Source organism: Artemia franciscana, chromosome 5 (assembly GCF_032884065.1).
Source record: "Artemia franciscana chromosome 5, ASM3288406v1, whole genome shotgun sequence".
In the NCBI taxonomy this organism is placed as follows: Eukaryota; Metazoa; Arthropoda; class Branchiopoda; order Anostraca; family Artemiidae; genus Artemia; species Artemia franciscana.
Genome location: NC_088867.1, coordinates 58,970,069 through 58,987,462, shown reverse-complemented (window position 1 = coordinate 58,987,462; position 17,394 = coordinate 58,970,069). Strand labels below are relative to the sequence as shown.

General features: G+C 34.9%; 1 protein-coding gene across 3 annotated transcripts in view; it reads right to left on the bottom strand.

Annotated features, from left to right (window-relative positions):
* The window catches only part of LOC136027653 (probable protein disulfide-isomerase A4), a 51,855-nt gene extending 46,282 nt beyond the window's left edge, over window positions 1-5,573 (bottom strand). Inside the window, exon 1 of one of the 3 annotated variants that reach the window (XM_065705081.1) lies at window positions 5,435-5,573. Coding sequence is in view for 1 of the 3 variants with exons in the window: in XM_065705080.1 (XP_065561152.1) it covers window positions 3,652-3,727 (76 nt within the window). In the remaining 2 variants the exon portion in view is untranslated. Of the gene's footprint in view, window positions 1-3,651; window positions 3,882-5,434 lie in introns of those variants that run through there. The other 2 variants (XM_065705082.1, XM_065705080.1) reach the window with 2 other exon arrangements.
* Between the last annotated feature and the right edge of the window lie 11,821 nt (window positions 5,574-17,394).

Genomic DNA, 17,394 nt, shown 5'->3' with positions numbered 1-17,394 from the left:
AAAGTAGTGCCTGCCTGCTTGCCTGCTAGAACGAAGCTTTCCACTCGAAAGCAGAAACATGGTTTGATGAAATGAAAGCTTGGCTGCACAACTTCAGATACTCCTCTCTGACATAGGCTACATAACTCCACTTCACTTCGCACACCATAGGCTCTGGCTCCTGGACAAGCAAAAACCATCCTTTTTGGCCCCAAGCAAGAGTTCTGCGGAGATTTCCAAAATGTAATGCCATATTCATCAATCCGGCCTGAGCTCCACACTTTCCGTAAAAACCGCACAGGTTAGACCCATACCAGTTTCCAAGAATAAGCCGACATCGGTGGCATAGAAAAAAAAAAGAAAAAAAAGGACAAAACCAAAGTGTTGCTCTCGCAACATAATTAGCAATCTGAAAATGTCTCTGTTTTTGTTCTAGCATGTCTCCTTCTGGAGAGCGGCTAAATTAGATTTTTACAGTTATTTTTCGCACAATTTATGTTGGTATTTGTGTGTTATAGCGCCATGTTATAATTCAACGTACTGTAGAATCGGTTTCATCGTCAGTTTCTTTCACCTTAGCGTGAGACAAGACAAAGACAAGCCAAAGAATATATAGGAAATATATAATTTGGGCTATATATTTGCACATTAGGGGGGGGGGGTGTGTAGTTGAAGTATTTGGAGAGTTTGAACTTAGGAAACAATTCTTACTTCATAATATGCAGAATAATTTACCTAACACATTTTGCGTGCAAACTCGCTGTAATTTACTCCCCCTCTAATGTGCAAAAATTTAGCCCAAATTATATGTTTCCCATCTATTCTGTCACTTGTCTTGGTCTTGTCTCTCGCTAAGCTGAAAGAAACCAACGAAGAAACCGGTTCTACATTGGGTAGAATTATAAAATAGGTCCTTTCATGTATCAGTATCTTTATTTTTTTTTTCAATTTATATTCTCCCCACACCAACAAAAAACCCAAGTGAATACCGGAATAAGCTGTTTCACAACTACCCGACCTAATGGCAAAACTAAGGCCAGAAAAGATGTTTCCAAGCACCTGCATCAACTGTTTTCTACTTGTAAGAAATGGAACATTATGTGAAAAAAGTGACTGCAATAGTTAACCACGATTTTTTTAATTTCATTTGATTTCCATGTTTTGTTTGATTTGAAAACTTATTTCCCCATCCTTTACCGGGAGAAGTTCCTATATCAAAACCTTGACAGGCGATCTTAGACCTATACTAGTCATAAACCTATCCTAGCTTGAAAACAAAAGCATTCTAGAAGTTTGACTTAAAATAGTTGTGATCTGATCCAGAAAAAAAACAAGAAAATCCGGGGAATTATTCAAGATGAATGTTAATATTAAGCCACACAAAGTAATAAATAACATTTTTTTTAAACATCAACCATTAATATATTTACATCGACTGATTCAAAACGTATTATGCCTATGGTCACATGGGGGAACCGTTTGCGGGAACGATTCTAATTAACAAAAATTCTCAGAAATAAGGCTCTTACTGTTAGCTTACATATAGTTATAATGTTATACTAATAAATGTGTTAAAAATTAATGCATGTTCGCTTGTAACTCTTCGTTTCTCTATCCCTTTACCAAATATAACAGACTATACGAATAATGGTATAGGCCTAGATAAGCCCATTCACAAAAAGAAAAATGCTAAGAAAACAATTCTTACTTCAAATATTCAAAAAGACTATAGTTGACACATTTTGCCTGGGGAGAACCTTTATTTTCACTTCTTTCCTTGTTTTCCCAGTTTTTCTAAGAAACTAAATAAAAAAACAAATTTTTTAAACTGAAAGTAAGGAGCGACACTAAAACTTAAAACGAACAGAAATTATTCCGTGTATGAAAGGGGCTGTTTTTGGTCAGTTAAAAAGGGCAGTAGAACTTTTAATTTGATTTACAAACGTTTTTATTAACAATAAATATACGTAACATACGAATTAACTACGTAACGAACTTCTATATTCGTACATTTTGTACTTATATGAGGGGGTTCGTCCCTCTTCAATACATTGCTCTTTACGCCAAAATTCAAATTTTGTTCCAATTCTTTAAGAATGACCCATGAATCACAAAGGGTTTAATTAGAATAAATAGCTCATATGAAAGAACTAGAAGAACTTTAGCGTAAAGAGTGAGGTATTGACGAGGGGGCGAACCCCCTCATACACGTAATAATTTCTGATTGTTTTTAAGTTTTAACGTTCCTCCTTACTTTCAGTTGAAAAAACGTGTTTCTAATATTAATTTCCGACCGTTTTTTCAACAATACTGGGAAATCCAGTGCCCCCTTCATGGAAAATTGCCTTCCCCCATACAAAATTCCTCCATGGAACCACGTAACATTCTCCCCCTCCCCACCAGAAAAAACTCCCCTGAAGACGTCTGTATACTTCCCAATAACCAATACTTATACAAACAATGGGCAAAGTTCACAACTTGCAGCCCTTCCCCCGGGGACTGTGGGGGATTAAGTCATCCTCGAAGACTTAATTATTAGATTTTTCGACCACACTGAACAAAATGGTTATCTCAAATTTTGATCAGGAGACTTTGGGGAAAATGAGCGCGGGAGGAGGCCTAGTTGCCCCCAATCATCCCTTCCCAGGGGTGATACGGTCACCCCTGGGAAGAAAAAAAAAATCAAAAAACAAATAAACACACATCTGTGATCTTTCTTCTGGCAAAAAATACAAAATTTCATATTTTTGCAGACAGGAGCTTGAAACCTCAGTAGCAGGTTTCTCTGATACGCTGAATCTGATGGTGTGATATTGATTAAGATTCTATGACTTTTAGGGGGTGTTTCTCCCTATTTTTGATAAAAGGGGGTGTTTCTCCCTTTTATCAAAAATAAGACAAATAGTTTCAGGCTCTTAACTTTTGATGAGAGTGACTAAACTTGATGAAACTTATTTGTTTAAAATCAGCATAAGAATTCAATTCTTTTGAGGTATCTATTGGCATAAAAATTCCGTTTTTTAGAGTTTTGGTTACTATTGAGCCGGGTCACTCCTTACTTACAGTTCGTTACCACAAACTGTTTGATTCATGAATTTTTTGTAACAAATTCAACCTAGAGCCTATATTAACGGAGTATATACACCCACCCCCTAATGTGCACATATGTACCCAGAATTGCATCCTGGGTCCAAATATAACATTCATTTGCATCGCAAATGAACTTTACCCCCGTCCCTAAATATATCCAAATCAGGGTATATATTTGCACATCAGGGGGATGGGGATAAAGTTCATTTGCGATGCTAATGAATATTATATATATTACTGGATCGAAGATATAATTTAGGGTATATATTTACACAGAAAGAAGGTGGGGTATATTTTCTGTTAATATATAGGTTAAATTTTATTAGGAAAAATTCATGAATTTCTTAGAAAAACAGGAAAAAACAAGGATCGAAGTGAAGATAAAGGTTCTCCCCGTGCGAAATATGATAACTATGATTATTCTGTATAATATGGAGTAAGAATTGTTTCCTTGACATATTTCCTTGTGTAAAGGGGCTTGTATAGGCTTATACCCGAATAATCTGTGTGTTTTGGCGAGGGGTCCTTTTACTTACGTGCGTTGCTATTTTTAACACAAATATAAGTTTGGCACGAACTCACCTCCATCGTTGGGTAGAATGTCCACTGCGTAAACACAAAAACAACCAAATAACGTAAAGCACAAACTTAAAATCATTTCAAACCGACAAATAACTAAAGCTGTCTAAAGCTGTTTCGATTAGTTTCCTTGATATTTTTACTATGGCTTAATTATGATGGTTACAACCAATCGAGTGAAGAAGCGTAATGAGATAGTCATAGCGGTTTATTCTGTTGTGATACCCGGTATAAGATGGAGTCTATCCAACCGTTGCTGGTTGGGTTGTGATACCCAACCAGCAAAAGTTATCCATACTGCATCGCCGTACTTGAACTAAAAGGTGTACATCAACTTTTTGTTCTAAGTTTTTTCTTATTGTGAATGCCAAGTAGTCAATAAAGTTTATTCATTAGTAGAAGAACCAGATCTCACTCAAAAATGAACAGAGAAAAGAGCGAGCACAGTGTATTTAAGTCTGGTATAACATTAAGTCTAAAGTAGGCCTAAGTAGAAGTTCAGATAAAGTTTTATATCTCACATAAGTTAGATAGAATTTGACGTAGAGGAAAGAAAGGAAATTCAGTGCAGGTACCACACACGGCCGTCAATCCAAGAAAATGTTGAGGTATCATGTATTTTCAAATCTGTTGGGGGGCGATTTAGGGAGGCCTAAGTGGAGTTTCAGATAAAGTTTTACATCTTATTAAAGTAAGATAGAATTTAAACATTGGGGAAAGAAAATAAAGTCAGCACAGGTATCACGTACGGCCGTCAATCCAAGAAAATATTGGGGAGGTGGCGTGTATTTTGAAATCTTTGGGGAAAGGGCCATTTGGCTCTATTACCAAATTTGTTTTTGGTGCTTACGTGTTATCCCGACCACATTCAAGAAGTTTAATCTGTTTAAAACCAACTTCTCTGTCTGCATAGCTACTAAAGTATTATATTCTAGTCAGATTTTGGTATATTTCATTGCGATTAACCTAACTTCACTTCTTTAGTGTGATTGGGATAACACGCAATTATCTTCTATGAAAATTATTTAAAAGAGGTATTTTTTAATCAAAAAGCTAAAAAGGTATTTTTTAATGTCTAGGATGGTGAAAAACATACCACTCTCCCAACTATCGCCTCTGGCACTACGACTTACACTCCTTCCATAGTCTTTTAATTGATTTGCTAAGTAATATACAGACGCTTTCACCATATGAGACTGTGCTCACATAGACAGTACACGCATTAATGAATGGGGAAAAATAGGCTTCATTCGCTATATGAATGCATAGGCAAGTTCTACTAGGTTGTTTTTAAGGTTTTGTTTTTTCCAAATCTTTTGCTTTGAATATTCTAATTTTGGCTCAGAGCCTCATCTAACTATTTTTTTAAATTTTTTTCAAATGTGAAAAAAAAACTTAGACCTTGGCTATTCAACTTTTACATCTCTACAGCAACCACTATCTTTACTAATAATACTGCTTAAGTAAGTGAAGTTATCCACTTAATCAATCTTCTCGTTACCCAGCATCACCTGTTCATCCTCATTTATACCTTGTTTAAGCGGTTTAAGTCTTCTTAACATTAATTTTCAAACTCATTCTTGCACCGGAACTCTCGAACCTTCAAAAATTGGTTCATTTTGCAAATATTTATATTTAGGACATTCAAACCATCTGCCAAATCCAAGTGTAGGAACATCTTTCCCTCTCATTTGATTTCATACTCTTTTAATAAGCCTCCAACTTAATAAGTGCCTAACAAATTAAGCCAAAAATTATATTCCACTTCACTTAGAGGCAAACTCACCTTCATATCCTACCGCACGGGCTTATGGTAAAGCCATTCAAATTTTAAAAAATATGCTGCTTTTTTCTTAATTAGAATAACTAAAATTAATGTACCCCACGTTGTTCAACAAAATAGAATTATCATCCATTGAGTATCAAACCGAGGTAACATCCATTTAAAAACTGAACTCTTTCAATGTACAGATATCCCACTTGCAAACGACTGTTGAATTAGCTACGCCTTGAGCTATTTATTGCATCAGTCGTTTGTAATTAGGAAATCCGAAAAATAATAATTTTCACAAAACTAATTAGATAAGAAATAATATATAAGGAAAATCGACCCCATTTTATCATTCCCTTTCAAAAAAACTGTCTTGCTTCTCACAATACAATAAACACAACATCATCAATATTCATCCTTTCAAGATAAATTCAACTTTAAATCCCTTCATAACTTCGAAATCAGCAGCTACTCAAGTTTAGTCAGGTGTCTTTACATTTGTCATAATAACCTCTAAAAATTTATACCCTCTGATGGCTGAATATTCGATGATACATTTGACCCTATGCTAAAAAATATTCAAAAATTACTTCGGAAATTTTCACTCCATTGCAAATTATCTACTACACCTTTAATAACGTAAGAATTGGGGGTTGCTATGTCTTCTTAAGGGATCCTTGAATTTCTTTAAACTTAGAGTTATAATAATTTCACTTGTCAGCTCTTAAAACATTATTTAAAACAATTCTATCCTTTTTTAAACTGAAATAGATTCTTTACTTTTTATGGCACTTGGTATTTGCCAAGTGACATATAGCGGTCGCATTTTCTGTCTGTCTGTCTGTCCTGGTTTTGCCAGTTTGTGACCTTCCAGATAAGCTTGGACGATGAAATTTTGTAGGCGTATCGGGGACCAGACAAGATTAGATAAGAAATAGTCGTTTCCTCAATTCGACTATCTGGAGGGGGAGGAGTGGGGGGACGGTTAGTTCGGAAAAATGCGCACAAGTTCGGGATGAAACTTGGTGGAAAAAATGCGCACAAGTCCTAAAAACGCGATTGACATAACTGGAATGGATCTGCTCTCTTTGGGGGGGGGGGGCAATTCGAAAAAGCTAAAAAAAAGAAGTATTTTTAACTTACGAACGAGTGATTGGATCTTAGTGAAATTTGATATTTAGAAGGACCTCGTAGCTCATACCTCTTATTTTGAATTCCGACCGGATATAGTGTTATTGGGGGAGTTGGGGGGTGGAAACTGGAAATCTTGGAAAACGCTTAGAGTGGAGAGATCGGGATGAAACTTGGTAGGAAGATAAGATAAGATAAGATTTATTCATCACGAAACACACATACAATATTACATTTTACTATTTCCCCAAAGGCTCTTTGGCCTGTAAAAAAGGGGAAAATGAACGAGCCACTTACTCAGAGAAGAAAAAAAATAATCACTTACTCACAGAGAGAAGAGCAAAAAGGAGAAGAGAGGAAAGTATAAATAAAATGAAAAACTATAGAAAACAAAACTAAATAGACTAATAGATTGAACAGACTAAATTAATTAAGTAGATCTGTAGATAAAATAGACTCCAATGAAATAATCAGGAAATATATATGCATACATACACGCATATACACATATAAAAAGAGATAAAATAATTTCTAAGAAGCCAATGAATTTTTAATAATTTTTTTGAACAAACCGAATGAGTGGCACCTTCGAGCTGATTCGGGCAACTTATTCCATACAATGTAACTCGCGATTAAAGGATTAAAGTCTGACCTTACACAAGGAGTAAAAGGAACTTGAATATGATTTTCGGTATTGCGAAGATTATAATTATTCTGATCAGAGGTGAAAGATGGCTGAACACTTAGGGGACGGGGGAGGTCACCATGAAGCTGAGAAAAAGTAAAACATGCACACGAAAGAATATACAGTGATTCGAGATCAAGTAATGGGATAACTCTTGAACGGTTAGTTTCCTTAATGAGGTTTCTAGCTTTATTATAAACCTTAGAAAGTGGTTTTAACAGTGAAGGAAAGGTTGACATCCATACTATTGGACAGTAGGAAACGTAAGATCGGATTAAGGAGTGAAAAAGGATTTCCAAAATTGATCCAGGGAAAATATGTTTGAGTTTCCTTAAAATACCGAGACTCCTGCATATCTTCATTTTAATCAAATCAATGTGACGCTTGAAAGACAAATTTTCATCAACAAGAATGCCCAAAAAACGAACATATCGATCTTTAGATCTGTGAATTATCCCATTTGGCTGATGAATTTCTGATAACTTGGGATAAATCTGAGAAACATGCGAAAATATCAAAAAATTGGATTTTGAATAATTTAGGGTAAGAAAATTAGCATCAAGCCATGAAATTACTCTCTCAAACAAGTATTCCAAGTTTAATCGAAGCTCGGACTCACAGTTCCCCGAAGTGCCGAGTGTGCTATCATCAGCAAAACAAACAAGGACATCAGAAGATGGTGAACTATAGCTGGCACTATGGGCAAGGGAGGGTTTAGGATGACAGAGTCTACAGCAATGAATAGGTTTCTGCTTTTTTACTGCGTAAAAAAGATCATTTATATAAATCAAAAATAGCACTGGCCCTAAAACTGATCCCTGAGGGACGCCAAAATTCACTTGTGATTGACAGAAATTAAATTGTGGATTGACAGAAATTAACCTATCATTCAAATAAGATTGAAACCAAGAAAATACATTACCCCTAATGCCAAAATGAGACATCTTCGATAGAAGAATTTCATGGGTTAAGGAATCGAATGCCTTGCGAATATCCAGGAATATAGCAGCCGGAATTAATCCCGAATCCAATTCAGAATGTATAAAATTCAAAAGGGTCATACAGGCATGCTCAGTGGAATGCTTCATTCGGAAACCAAATTGAGAATCATGAAGAAACTCTTTAGATTTTAGAAATTTAAGCAGACGAGAAAGCATAGTCTTTTCAAAGATTTTACTAAATACTGATAAAATTGAAATTGGTCGATAATTTGCTGGATCATTTCTTGGTCCACCTTTATACAGAACAATAATCCGAGCACGCTTGAGAGGATCTGGAAAAACCCCATATTTAAATGAAAGATTAACAAGTTTTGTAAGAGGCACAACTATTGAAGGAAGAATAGATTTAACTACCTTAGTAGGAATAGAATCTGGCCCAGATGAAGATGAGTCTTTCAAGCCCATAACAATTTTAGTAATTTCAATTTCTGTTACTGGCTCTAGAAACATAGACTTAACACAAGACGGCCCGAGGTAAGATCTAAAGTCCGACTTAGACCGAGAAAAAGTAGCTGTGGAAGCGATATTATTACCAATACTAGCGAAAAATGAAGTAAATGCTTCTTGGACATTAAGCTCACCCTCTACAGTCTCATCACCAATGACCAGACTCATAGGTAAAGAGCTATATTGAGAACCAGGTTTAAGCACAGAATTTATTACCTTCCAAGTTTTACGAATATCCTTATTACACGCAGCAAAATTATTTAGATAATAGAGAGATTTGGCTTTCCTACACAAGGAATTATATATATTCCGGTAAATCTTGAATTGACAAAGACGAATAGCACTCGTTGAAAGTGTAGCGCATTTATAATACCTCCAGAGATTATTTTCTCTAAGAGTAAGCACAAGTTCTAGGTACGTGATTTGACATAATTGGAATGGATCTGCTCTCCTTGGGGGAGTTGGGGGGGAGGTGTTATTTCGAAAAAATTAAAAAATTAGGTATTTTTAACTTACGAACGAGTGATTGGATCTTAACAAAATTTGATATTTAGAAGGACCTCGTAGCTCATACCTCTTATTTTAAAATCTGACCGGATCTAGTGTCATTTGGGGAGTTAGGGGAAGGGGTGGAAGCTGGAAATCTTGGAAAAACCCTTAGAGTGGAGAGATCGGGATGGAACTTGGTAGGAAGAATAACTCCTAGATACGTGATTGATATACCCGGACTGGATCCGCTCTCTTTGGGGGAGTTGGGGGGGGGGTAATAATTCGGAAAAATTAGAAAAACTGAGGCATTTTTAACTTAAGAGCTGGTGACCGGATCTTAAAGAAATTTGATATTTGGAAGGAATTCATGTCTCAGAGCTCTTATTTTGAATCCTGACGAGATTGACCATTACATTGGGAGTTTACATTGATTACATTGATTACATTGGGAGGTGGAGGGGGAAACTGGAAATCTTGGGAAACGCTTAGAGTGGAGAGATCGGGATGAAACTTGGTGGGTAGAGTGCTTTGGCGAGTTCGGTGATCCTGAACGTGCTAGGATAATAATAATTTGTATGTATGTCAGGGACCTGCACAAATTGACTTGATCCGATTCGACCATCTGGGGGGGGGCTGAAGGGAGAGAAAAAATTAGAACAAATGAGGTATTTTTAACTTACGAATGGGTGATCGGATCTTAATGAATTTTGACTTTAGAAGGACCTCGCGTCTCAGAGCTCTTATTTTAAATCCTGACCGGTATTAAGCCTCTGATTTTCATTTCAAATCAGTATATTGATTCTTAGAATTTTGCTAGAGCCCATGCCATATGAGCTCTTGGCTCTTCCGACCTCGTCACGAGTGTTATATGAGTTCTTAGCTCTTGTTTCAATATGCAAACGCAAAAGTAAAAATTTCGATGACGAATGCAAAAGACTAAATTCTATTCATCCAAGGTTTTCTTGGAGCATCTTTACGACTACATGATGTCTCAGCTTACCAGTACAACACTCCTCAAAAAGAATGTTTAGATGCAAACATAATGATACTCATTCAAAAATTAAAGTTTACAATGCAGGTGATATTGTCTTTCTTCGAGTGTTGCCGGGTGAGTAAGTTTGTTCTCTGGCATTGTAAATATTCAACGGCCCTTATAGAGCTGTTGAAAGGGTCTTAGGAACAAAATATATCATCAAAAAGTCAGAGGGTTACTCACGAGCTTTGGCTGTTCGTTATAATAGGTTGAAACCTGTTGCGCCTTGTTCATCCTGCTTTAACGTCTTTAACGTTCATCCTGCTTTAACGTCTTTAACGTCTTTCAGGAGTAGCACACTGAAAGAAGAGAGGCAAACCTGTTATTGCTTTCTCCTGAGGCTAATCGTGATGACGATTAATTTAATGATTAACTAACCTCTCGACAGCTAACTCTTACTAAACAGGCTAAACCTATTCAGACTTTACTGAACTCTTAAAATGTATGTATGTATTTATTTTTAACCCATCGTGCAAAAAGAAAGATAATAGAGTACAATTAAAACAAAAGAAAAACACAAAAGATAATCAACACTAAAAAACAACATCAAACATTAGTCCTAAACATTAAAAATGATATTTTGCCACTCGTGAGCAGTTTGTTTACTGGATATTTGATCGCTAGGCTCACATTGCTTAGCTCACAGATCAGACAAATTACATTTCCTCATGAGATAGGTGTTACAGGTCCATGGTGGGACTCGCAGCAGAAACTTGGCATATCTAAAAAATACACGCTTCATTTTAAGACGATCAGAATAACTAAATATTCGGTAAAATGGCACTAAATACAAAATATTGGGTATGAATACACTATCATAAACCTTTGCAAGAAGCCCTCAATTGAATGGAATTTCGAACTAATTATCGTGCCATAAGAACGACGGAATCTACTCTCCATATTTTCTAATATTATTAATTTAATTTTCTGAAGATTTTTACCAATTGGGAGACCAAGATACTTCAGTACCATTCAAATCTATAGTTACATTATCACCTCTAGTCGCAGCTAATTCATTGAAAACCAAATATCACATTTTGTTACATTTATGGATAAACCAATTTCATGATAATTTTCAGAAATTCCCCAACAATTTTCCATCCCGCCAGTGGTTCTGCTAACATTGAGAACATCATCTGCATAACAAAGTTTGATTTAGATTAATTTAATGGAGATCAGTTTACTTTGCCAATCATGCCTTACCTTCGTTTTACCTTTATATGAATGGATGGATGACAGACTATATATCAACAAGTGAAAATGACATTATTTTTACACATTCCTATAAAAGGTTTATGCCAGCTGTGCCTCTCACTCAGACTATTTGTCTTGCTTTTTCTCCAATTAGCCATGGATTGATGGTGACTTCATTTTAATTCAAAAATCAACACATAACGGTCATTCCATTAAAAATATTTTGACTTCATCTTCTAACAGATCAGATAACACGATGACGTATAACGACGTAATCAAAAACTTGCATTTTGTAGGACGTAACAGCAGACCAGCGTCTTTAATCCTAAAAAACATATCCTAACAATCCTTGAAATACTAATAATAATCTCCAGTGTACGACGTAAGGTCTTCTGGAAAACCACTAAAACATTTTGCAGTGTCGACAGGAAATTGTCTCCATTAGTCATTGAATAAACGACTGCATATTGCACAACCCAATTGGAGTACGTTCAAAACACAATAAACCATAACTACAAACAAAAGCTGTCTTTTCACAGTCAGACTCCTTTACTAGCATTGGGTAGTATCCCGATAAAAAATGATTTTTAGTATCCTGATAAAAAACTTTTAGCATGTTTACCTGATAAGCCTGATAAGCCTGTCTGTCCTACTCAAGGATGGCTATGCTTCAACAGCAAATAAGATTTTGGTTTATATTCTAGGAGAGAAACTCAGGAAAAACTAACGAACACTTAGAGCTGCTGGAATCGACAAAATTTAAGCTTGTTGTTTTCATTGGGGCAGAGAAGAATCTTAGATAGGATTTATTCATAATGAATTGAGAGTGCAGTAAATACATGGCACTAATCCTAACAAGGGCTATTATTCTTCTTATTCATAGTAACGCCAAAATAACAGGGCTATCAAGTAACACAGTCAAGACGAGCCCGAAGTATTTCCGTTAACAAATTTGAAAAAAGGGTAAGACAGACTCATTCACGTGTGCAGAAGAAAGCCAAAAAAATCTGCAAATGAACATGCTTTGAAAGGGAAATACAGACGACAGAAGTGCCTAGACTACAGTAATAGAAACTACTAATAACGACTCAATGCAGCAACAAGTCCAATGACGTCTCCACAGGTGTGCACGCTGCTCCTCCATCACAATCTGTTCAAACTGTTTCTCTTTAACCCCCCCCCCCCCCCCAAGAGAGCCTGATTTTCTTTAAATCCCTTTTTACGACCTCTTCCTACTCCATTTGGGGAGTGCTTTCCATATGGCCCTGTATGGATAGCTGAAAAGGACGATCTTTGTCAATTTGTCATTCTTCCTTTACCAAACATCTCGCAGTCATCTCAACCCTTACCTCATTATAGACAGAAGAAAAGGGGATACAACTACATTTTTCGCTTAGCTTGCTGTTTGAAATATGTTCAGTCACATGGGTATTCAAAACTATCCTTATACATTGATTTTGCTTTCTACAGAGAATAAAATGAAGCAAAAGTTATTTTTCGAACTTATTACAAAAACTGTCTTTCTTTTCACCGGCCGACGGTCAATCAGTGTGGGGTCAAGTACTCCAAAAAGTATTTAAGTATACGTACCAAGTATTCAACCAAAATTGTAATGAAGTATCAGAACTAAATGCTCGGAGTAAATTGTACTCAAGTACTTAGTACTGTAACCGGTTTAAACAGAGTCTGGAGAATTAGCAATAGTTCGAGTAGCGTGGAGGTATCAAACTCTGCCGGTTAATAAATATATAAGAAATGCTAGAAATAACCCGTACCTAATACTTGAGATAAAGTTAACACAACACAAGAGTTAAAAAAGAGCAAAGGTTTTATTTTTAAAAGAAGTTTGGGTTTTGGTTTTTAAGTCTCGTTTTAAACAGATAATTAAGAAAATCAAAAAATTTTATAACTTGTAATATAAGTACAATCTTGCTTAGTCTTCGTACTGAAATAAGAAGTTTAAGATATTAAAATAAACTAACTACTAACTAATATGTGAGCGAACAAAATGTTCCAAGGTATTTAAATTTTATCAGCGAGACTCATGTCATGCTGTGGAAAGTAGTAAATTAACATTGTGAGATAGAAAAGGAACAATTTATTCTACTCACATCTAAGCAAAGCTACCACACTCGCCAAGTACCAACACCGACTAACTCCCTCCAAAATCCTCCTGTCCTTCTATATAAAACTCCTGTTTTTCAAATCGCACATGTTATTTAGCAAGAATCAACTCGTACAAACAAACACTTCCAAGGCTATACCAAGAAGAGATTAAACCCCTGGTAAACAAGAGATTAAACCCCTGGCAAACAATAACAAGATTCTTACAATTCCGCTCCTTCCTATTAAGCTTGCGTCCAAAGAGAAGAAGAGAAAAATAAAAAAATAATAATAATTGATTGTTAGACAAATTTTTATTTTATTTTATTTATTTATTTTAGAGATCCTTCTATAACCAATGGTAAAAAAAAATTAAATATTACTGCTATTTCACTTAACCTGTCGTATAAATCACAACAAGTTATATAATCGCAAATAATAAACGTTTAAATAAATATCACTAATATACATGTAAATTAAATGACATAAAATCCAAACATAATACAATTTGAGAGGGTAAGTTATCATAGCAGTTGAACAGTTTAAAGAAAATTCTATATATGAAGGGTCTCTTGTAAAAATTTTATGAACTCTTTGGCTTCAATATCATCATTATTCGTTAATTAAACTAAGAACAATTGATTGCAGTTCCCTTATGACAGCCATATGTGCCTTTATAGCATTTTTAAGGGATTTTGAATCTTTCTTACAAGAATAAACAATTCTTAATTGATAGCCTGAAAGAGTCTAAAGCTAACAGTTATTGTTACCTGAAGTGGAAGCGATTTTGTATTTTTCATTACACAAAATGAGCCTAAACTACTAACAAATTTATTCAATTGTCGTGATCAGTTTAAGGGCAAATTTGATGCTCTTACAGCAAGCAATTTATACCAAATTTGTTTTAGTCTCCAGCTTAGAAAACCTACAAATGTAAATAAGGCGATAATAACCAAAGTCATGATTGAAATGCCAGTGGCAACAATTTTCTTTTCTCTAGTCTTATTAGAAATATCTCTGCTCAATTCATTTAATTCTGATATTGGAATACTAAAAGAACTAATCCCTTCCTTCCATTTAAAATTTGGAACTACTGAATTTTCAAAATCTATAAAAGTCTTTACTAAATCTGAACTGTGTCCTAAAATCTCCAAAATAACACTATGGAAGTCCATTGTTAAATTTGGGAGATTGGCGGATATATTATATAAATTATAACTAAAGAATTCTTCATTTATTCTAAAGTATTCAGAGGTAACTGAGCATTCATCTGGAATATTTACTATTAAGGAGTTATTTATGTTTAATCTATACGAAAATGTTTTATTATATTGATTCCCTTTCAAGCATCTAATAGAAATAGGATTATTCGCTCCACCTCCGGCAAAATAAAATTGACTATCAGACAGAGAATGAATAAAAAGTGAATCTAAAGTTTTTAAATTACGCTTACAAACTAAATTTTCCAAGTCTGTTTTATTAAAAAATACAGAAAATGCACAGGAGTTTGATGACGGAAATTTATGTATGACAAAGCGTCTTTTACAAACAATTTTTGACTTTACATAAAAACAGGATGACATGAAACCTTCGTCTAATATTATATAGCTTGATTCATCTCCTCCTATCCCAATATAAGGTTCTCCATTGGTAATTACTGAATATATTTGCTTACCGCTAGCAGTAAAGGAATCCTTTATAGCAACAGGAGCCTCAAAAGTCTTATAAAGTTGAAAGGAATCTAGAATTTTGGAAAGAGGAAAGTCGCAAACAAACAAAACATTAATCAAATCAAATTCTAAACTACATTCCACATGCTTTAAAGTTTCAATGATCAAACCGCTTCTAAAATCGTCAATAGCCAACTCAAACCCTTTAGGTCGGCTTTTCTACTCTAAGAAAGAAAATGAGCTTGTGGTTTCCACTCGATCCAGTTCCAAGTTCGCTCAGATATTGGAAGCCTATGCCTCTTCGAACAAAAGATTGTTGGCCATCTAATGATAAAGTCGATTGCTTAGCCGACATTCCAAAATCAAGGAATACACTAATTATTAGTATAAATTTCATCGTAAAATAATTCATCTGAAAAAAATCACGTTTAAATGCTAAAGACCTTCAGCTTAAAATAAAGACTGACACTAGTTTAATAGCGTTATAGATAGAATAAACCAGGTACTTTACTCTTAGAAGGTAATTGTATAATTAGGCTACTAGTATTGCAGGAATGGCTACATCATATAAAAAAAATATATATAAGCCATTGATGCTTATTTTGAAATTTGTAGATTGAGAATTCAACCATCTAATGATTTTAGGGTCCCAAATTGTTGACCTTAAATATGACACATTTATACTTTCCCTTTCAATTACACGTTTTTAGCTACTTTAATTTTCTTAAGGAATAAAAGGGATTTTCTTCGCGTTTTGCTTTAATTTGATCTACCTTTATTTTAACCTTTGAAGTCGGGGATGACAACATAATTTCACTTTCTTTAACTGTAGGAATAATTTTAGAACATTCACCTTCAGAGAATGTGGGCTCTCCTGTTATACGTGAAACTTCAGCACTAGGAATACTTGAAAAGACATTAGTGTTTTCTGTTTCGATAACATTTTCAGGCTCAATTAAATTATTTTGTGTTTCATCAATTATCGTTCTTTTGTGCATATCGACGCTTTGAGATAAACGAAAAGAGTCTTCTTCAGTAAGAGAAGGGGCTTTTTGGGATTTTGCAATATCTGAACTAAGAAGGGGTAAGTTATCATTTAGTATAACATGAGTGCTTGGTTCGCAAGACCTAAGGTCATATGGTCTATTTACTGTTTCCTCTAGGGAGCAAACATCACAATTAGGGTTCATTTCATCATTTTTTTCTTTATACTGGTTAATCTCTTTCTGGTAATTCTTGGAAAATTGAGGATTATGTTTCAAAAAAATTTCATGGTTGACTTTTTTAAGGAGCCTAGCATTTGAGGTTCTTTTTCTTAATTCACCTGGATTTCAAGAAGCCAAATAGAAAACATTTTTATGCACTTCGGATAATACCACATACGGCCCACGAAAAGAATAATTGGTCGATTTCCTACCAACTGACGTTGTGTCACGGCAATATACAATATCTCCAGAGGCAATTAATGTCTCTTTTGAATCTTTATTATACTGAATCGCCTGTTTGGACCTTTGAATTTTAATCTCATTTAAACAAGTTTGGTGAATTTCACAGATATTTTGTATTAATCGTGTTACATATGAATCATAGCCATCAAAATAATTTAAGTTTGTCGGTTTATTGAATTGTAAATCTGCTAAGGATTTTCCACTGAATCCATGCACAATAGTAAAGCTAGAAAATTTTCGAACAGTATTTAGAGAAGAGTTCATACTTAACATTATAAGGGGAATCTTTTCATCCCAATCCACCTGAGTTAATTTACCACAAGAATGAGACAGAATTTTCTTCAATATTTTAACTTTATTCTCGCTAGCTCCATTGCACTGTGGATTATAGGGGCTACTATAAATTTTCTTACAATTAATTTCGGAAAACATCTTCTTTATTTCTATGTTGTCAAAATTTGAACCATGATCAGTTAAAACAGCCTCAGGCAGACCATAATAAGCAATAATATTTTCCCAAAGAAATTTTATAGTGTTTTCTGTATTCATAGCGGGTATACACTTTAATACTACTAGACTACTAAAAAGATCCACTCCAACTAGAACGTATCGATTCCCAGAGCTTGTAATCGGAAAGGGACCAGCACCGTCTAGTGCCCAGACCAAAAATGGCATTTCAGGAACAATATTTTTCCCAAGTGGTGGTTTGATTTTTTTCGTATTAGCTCGGTTACAAAGATCGCAATTATTAACAAATTCCTTAATTGTAGAGGC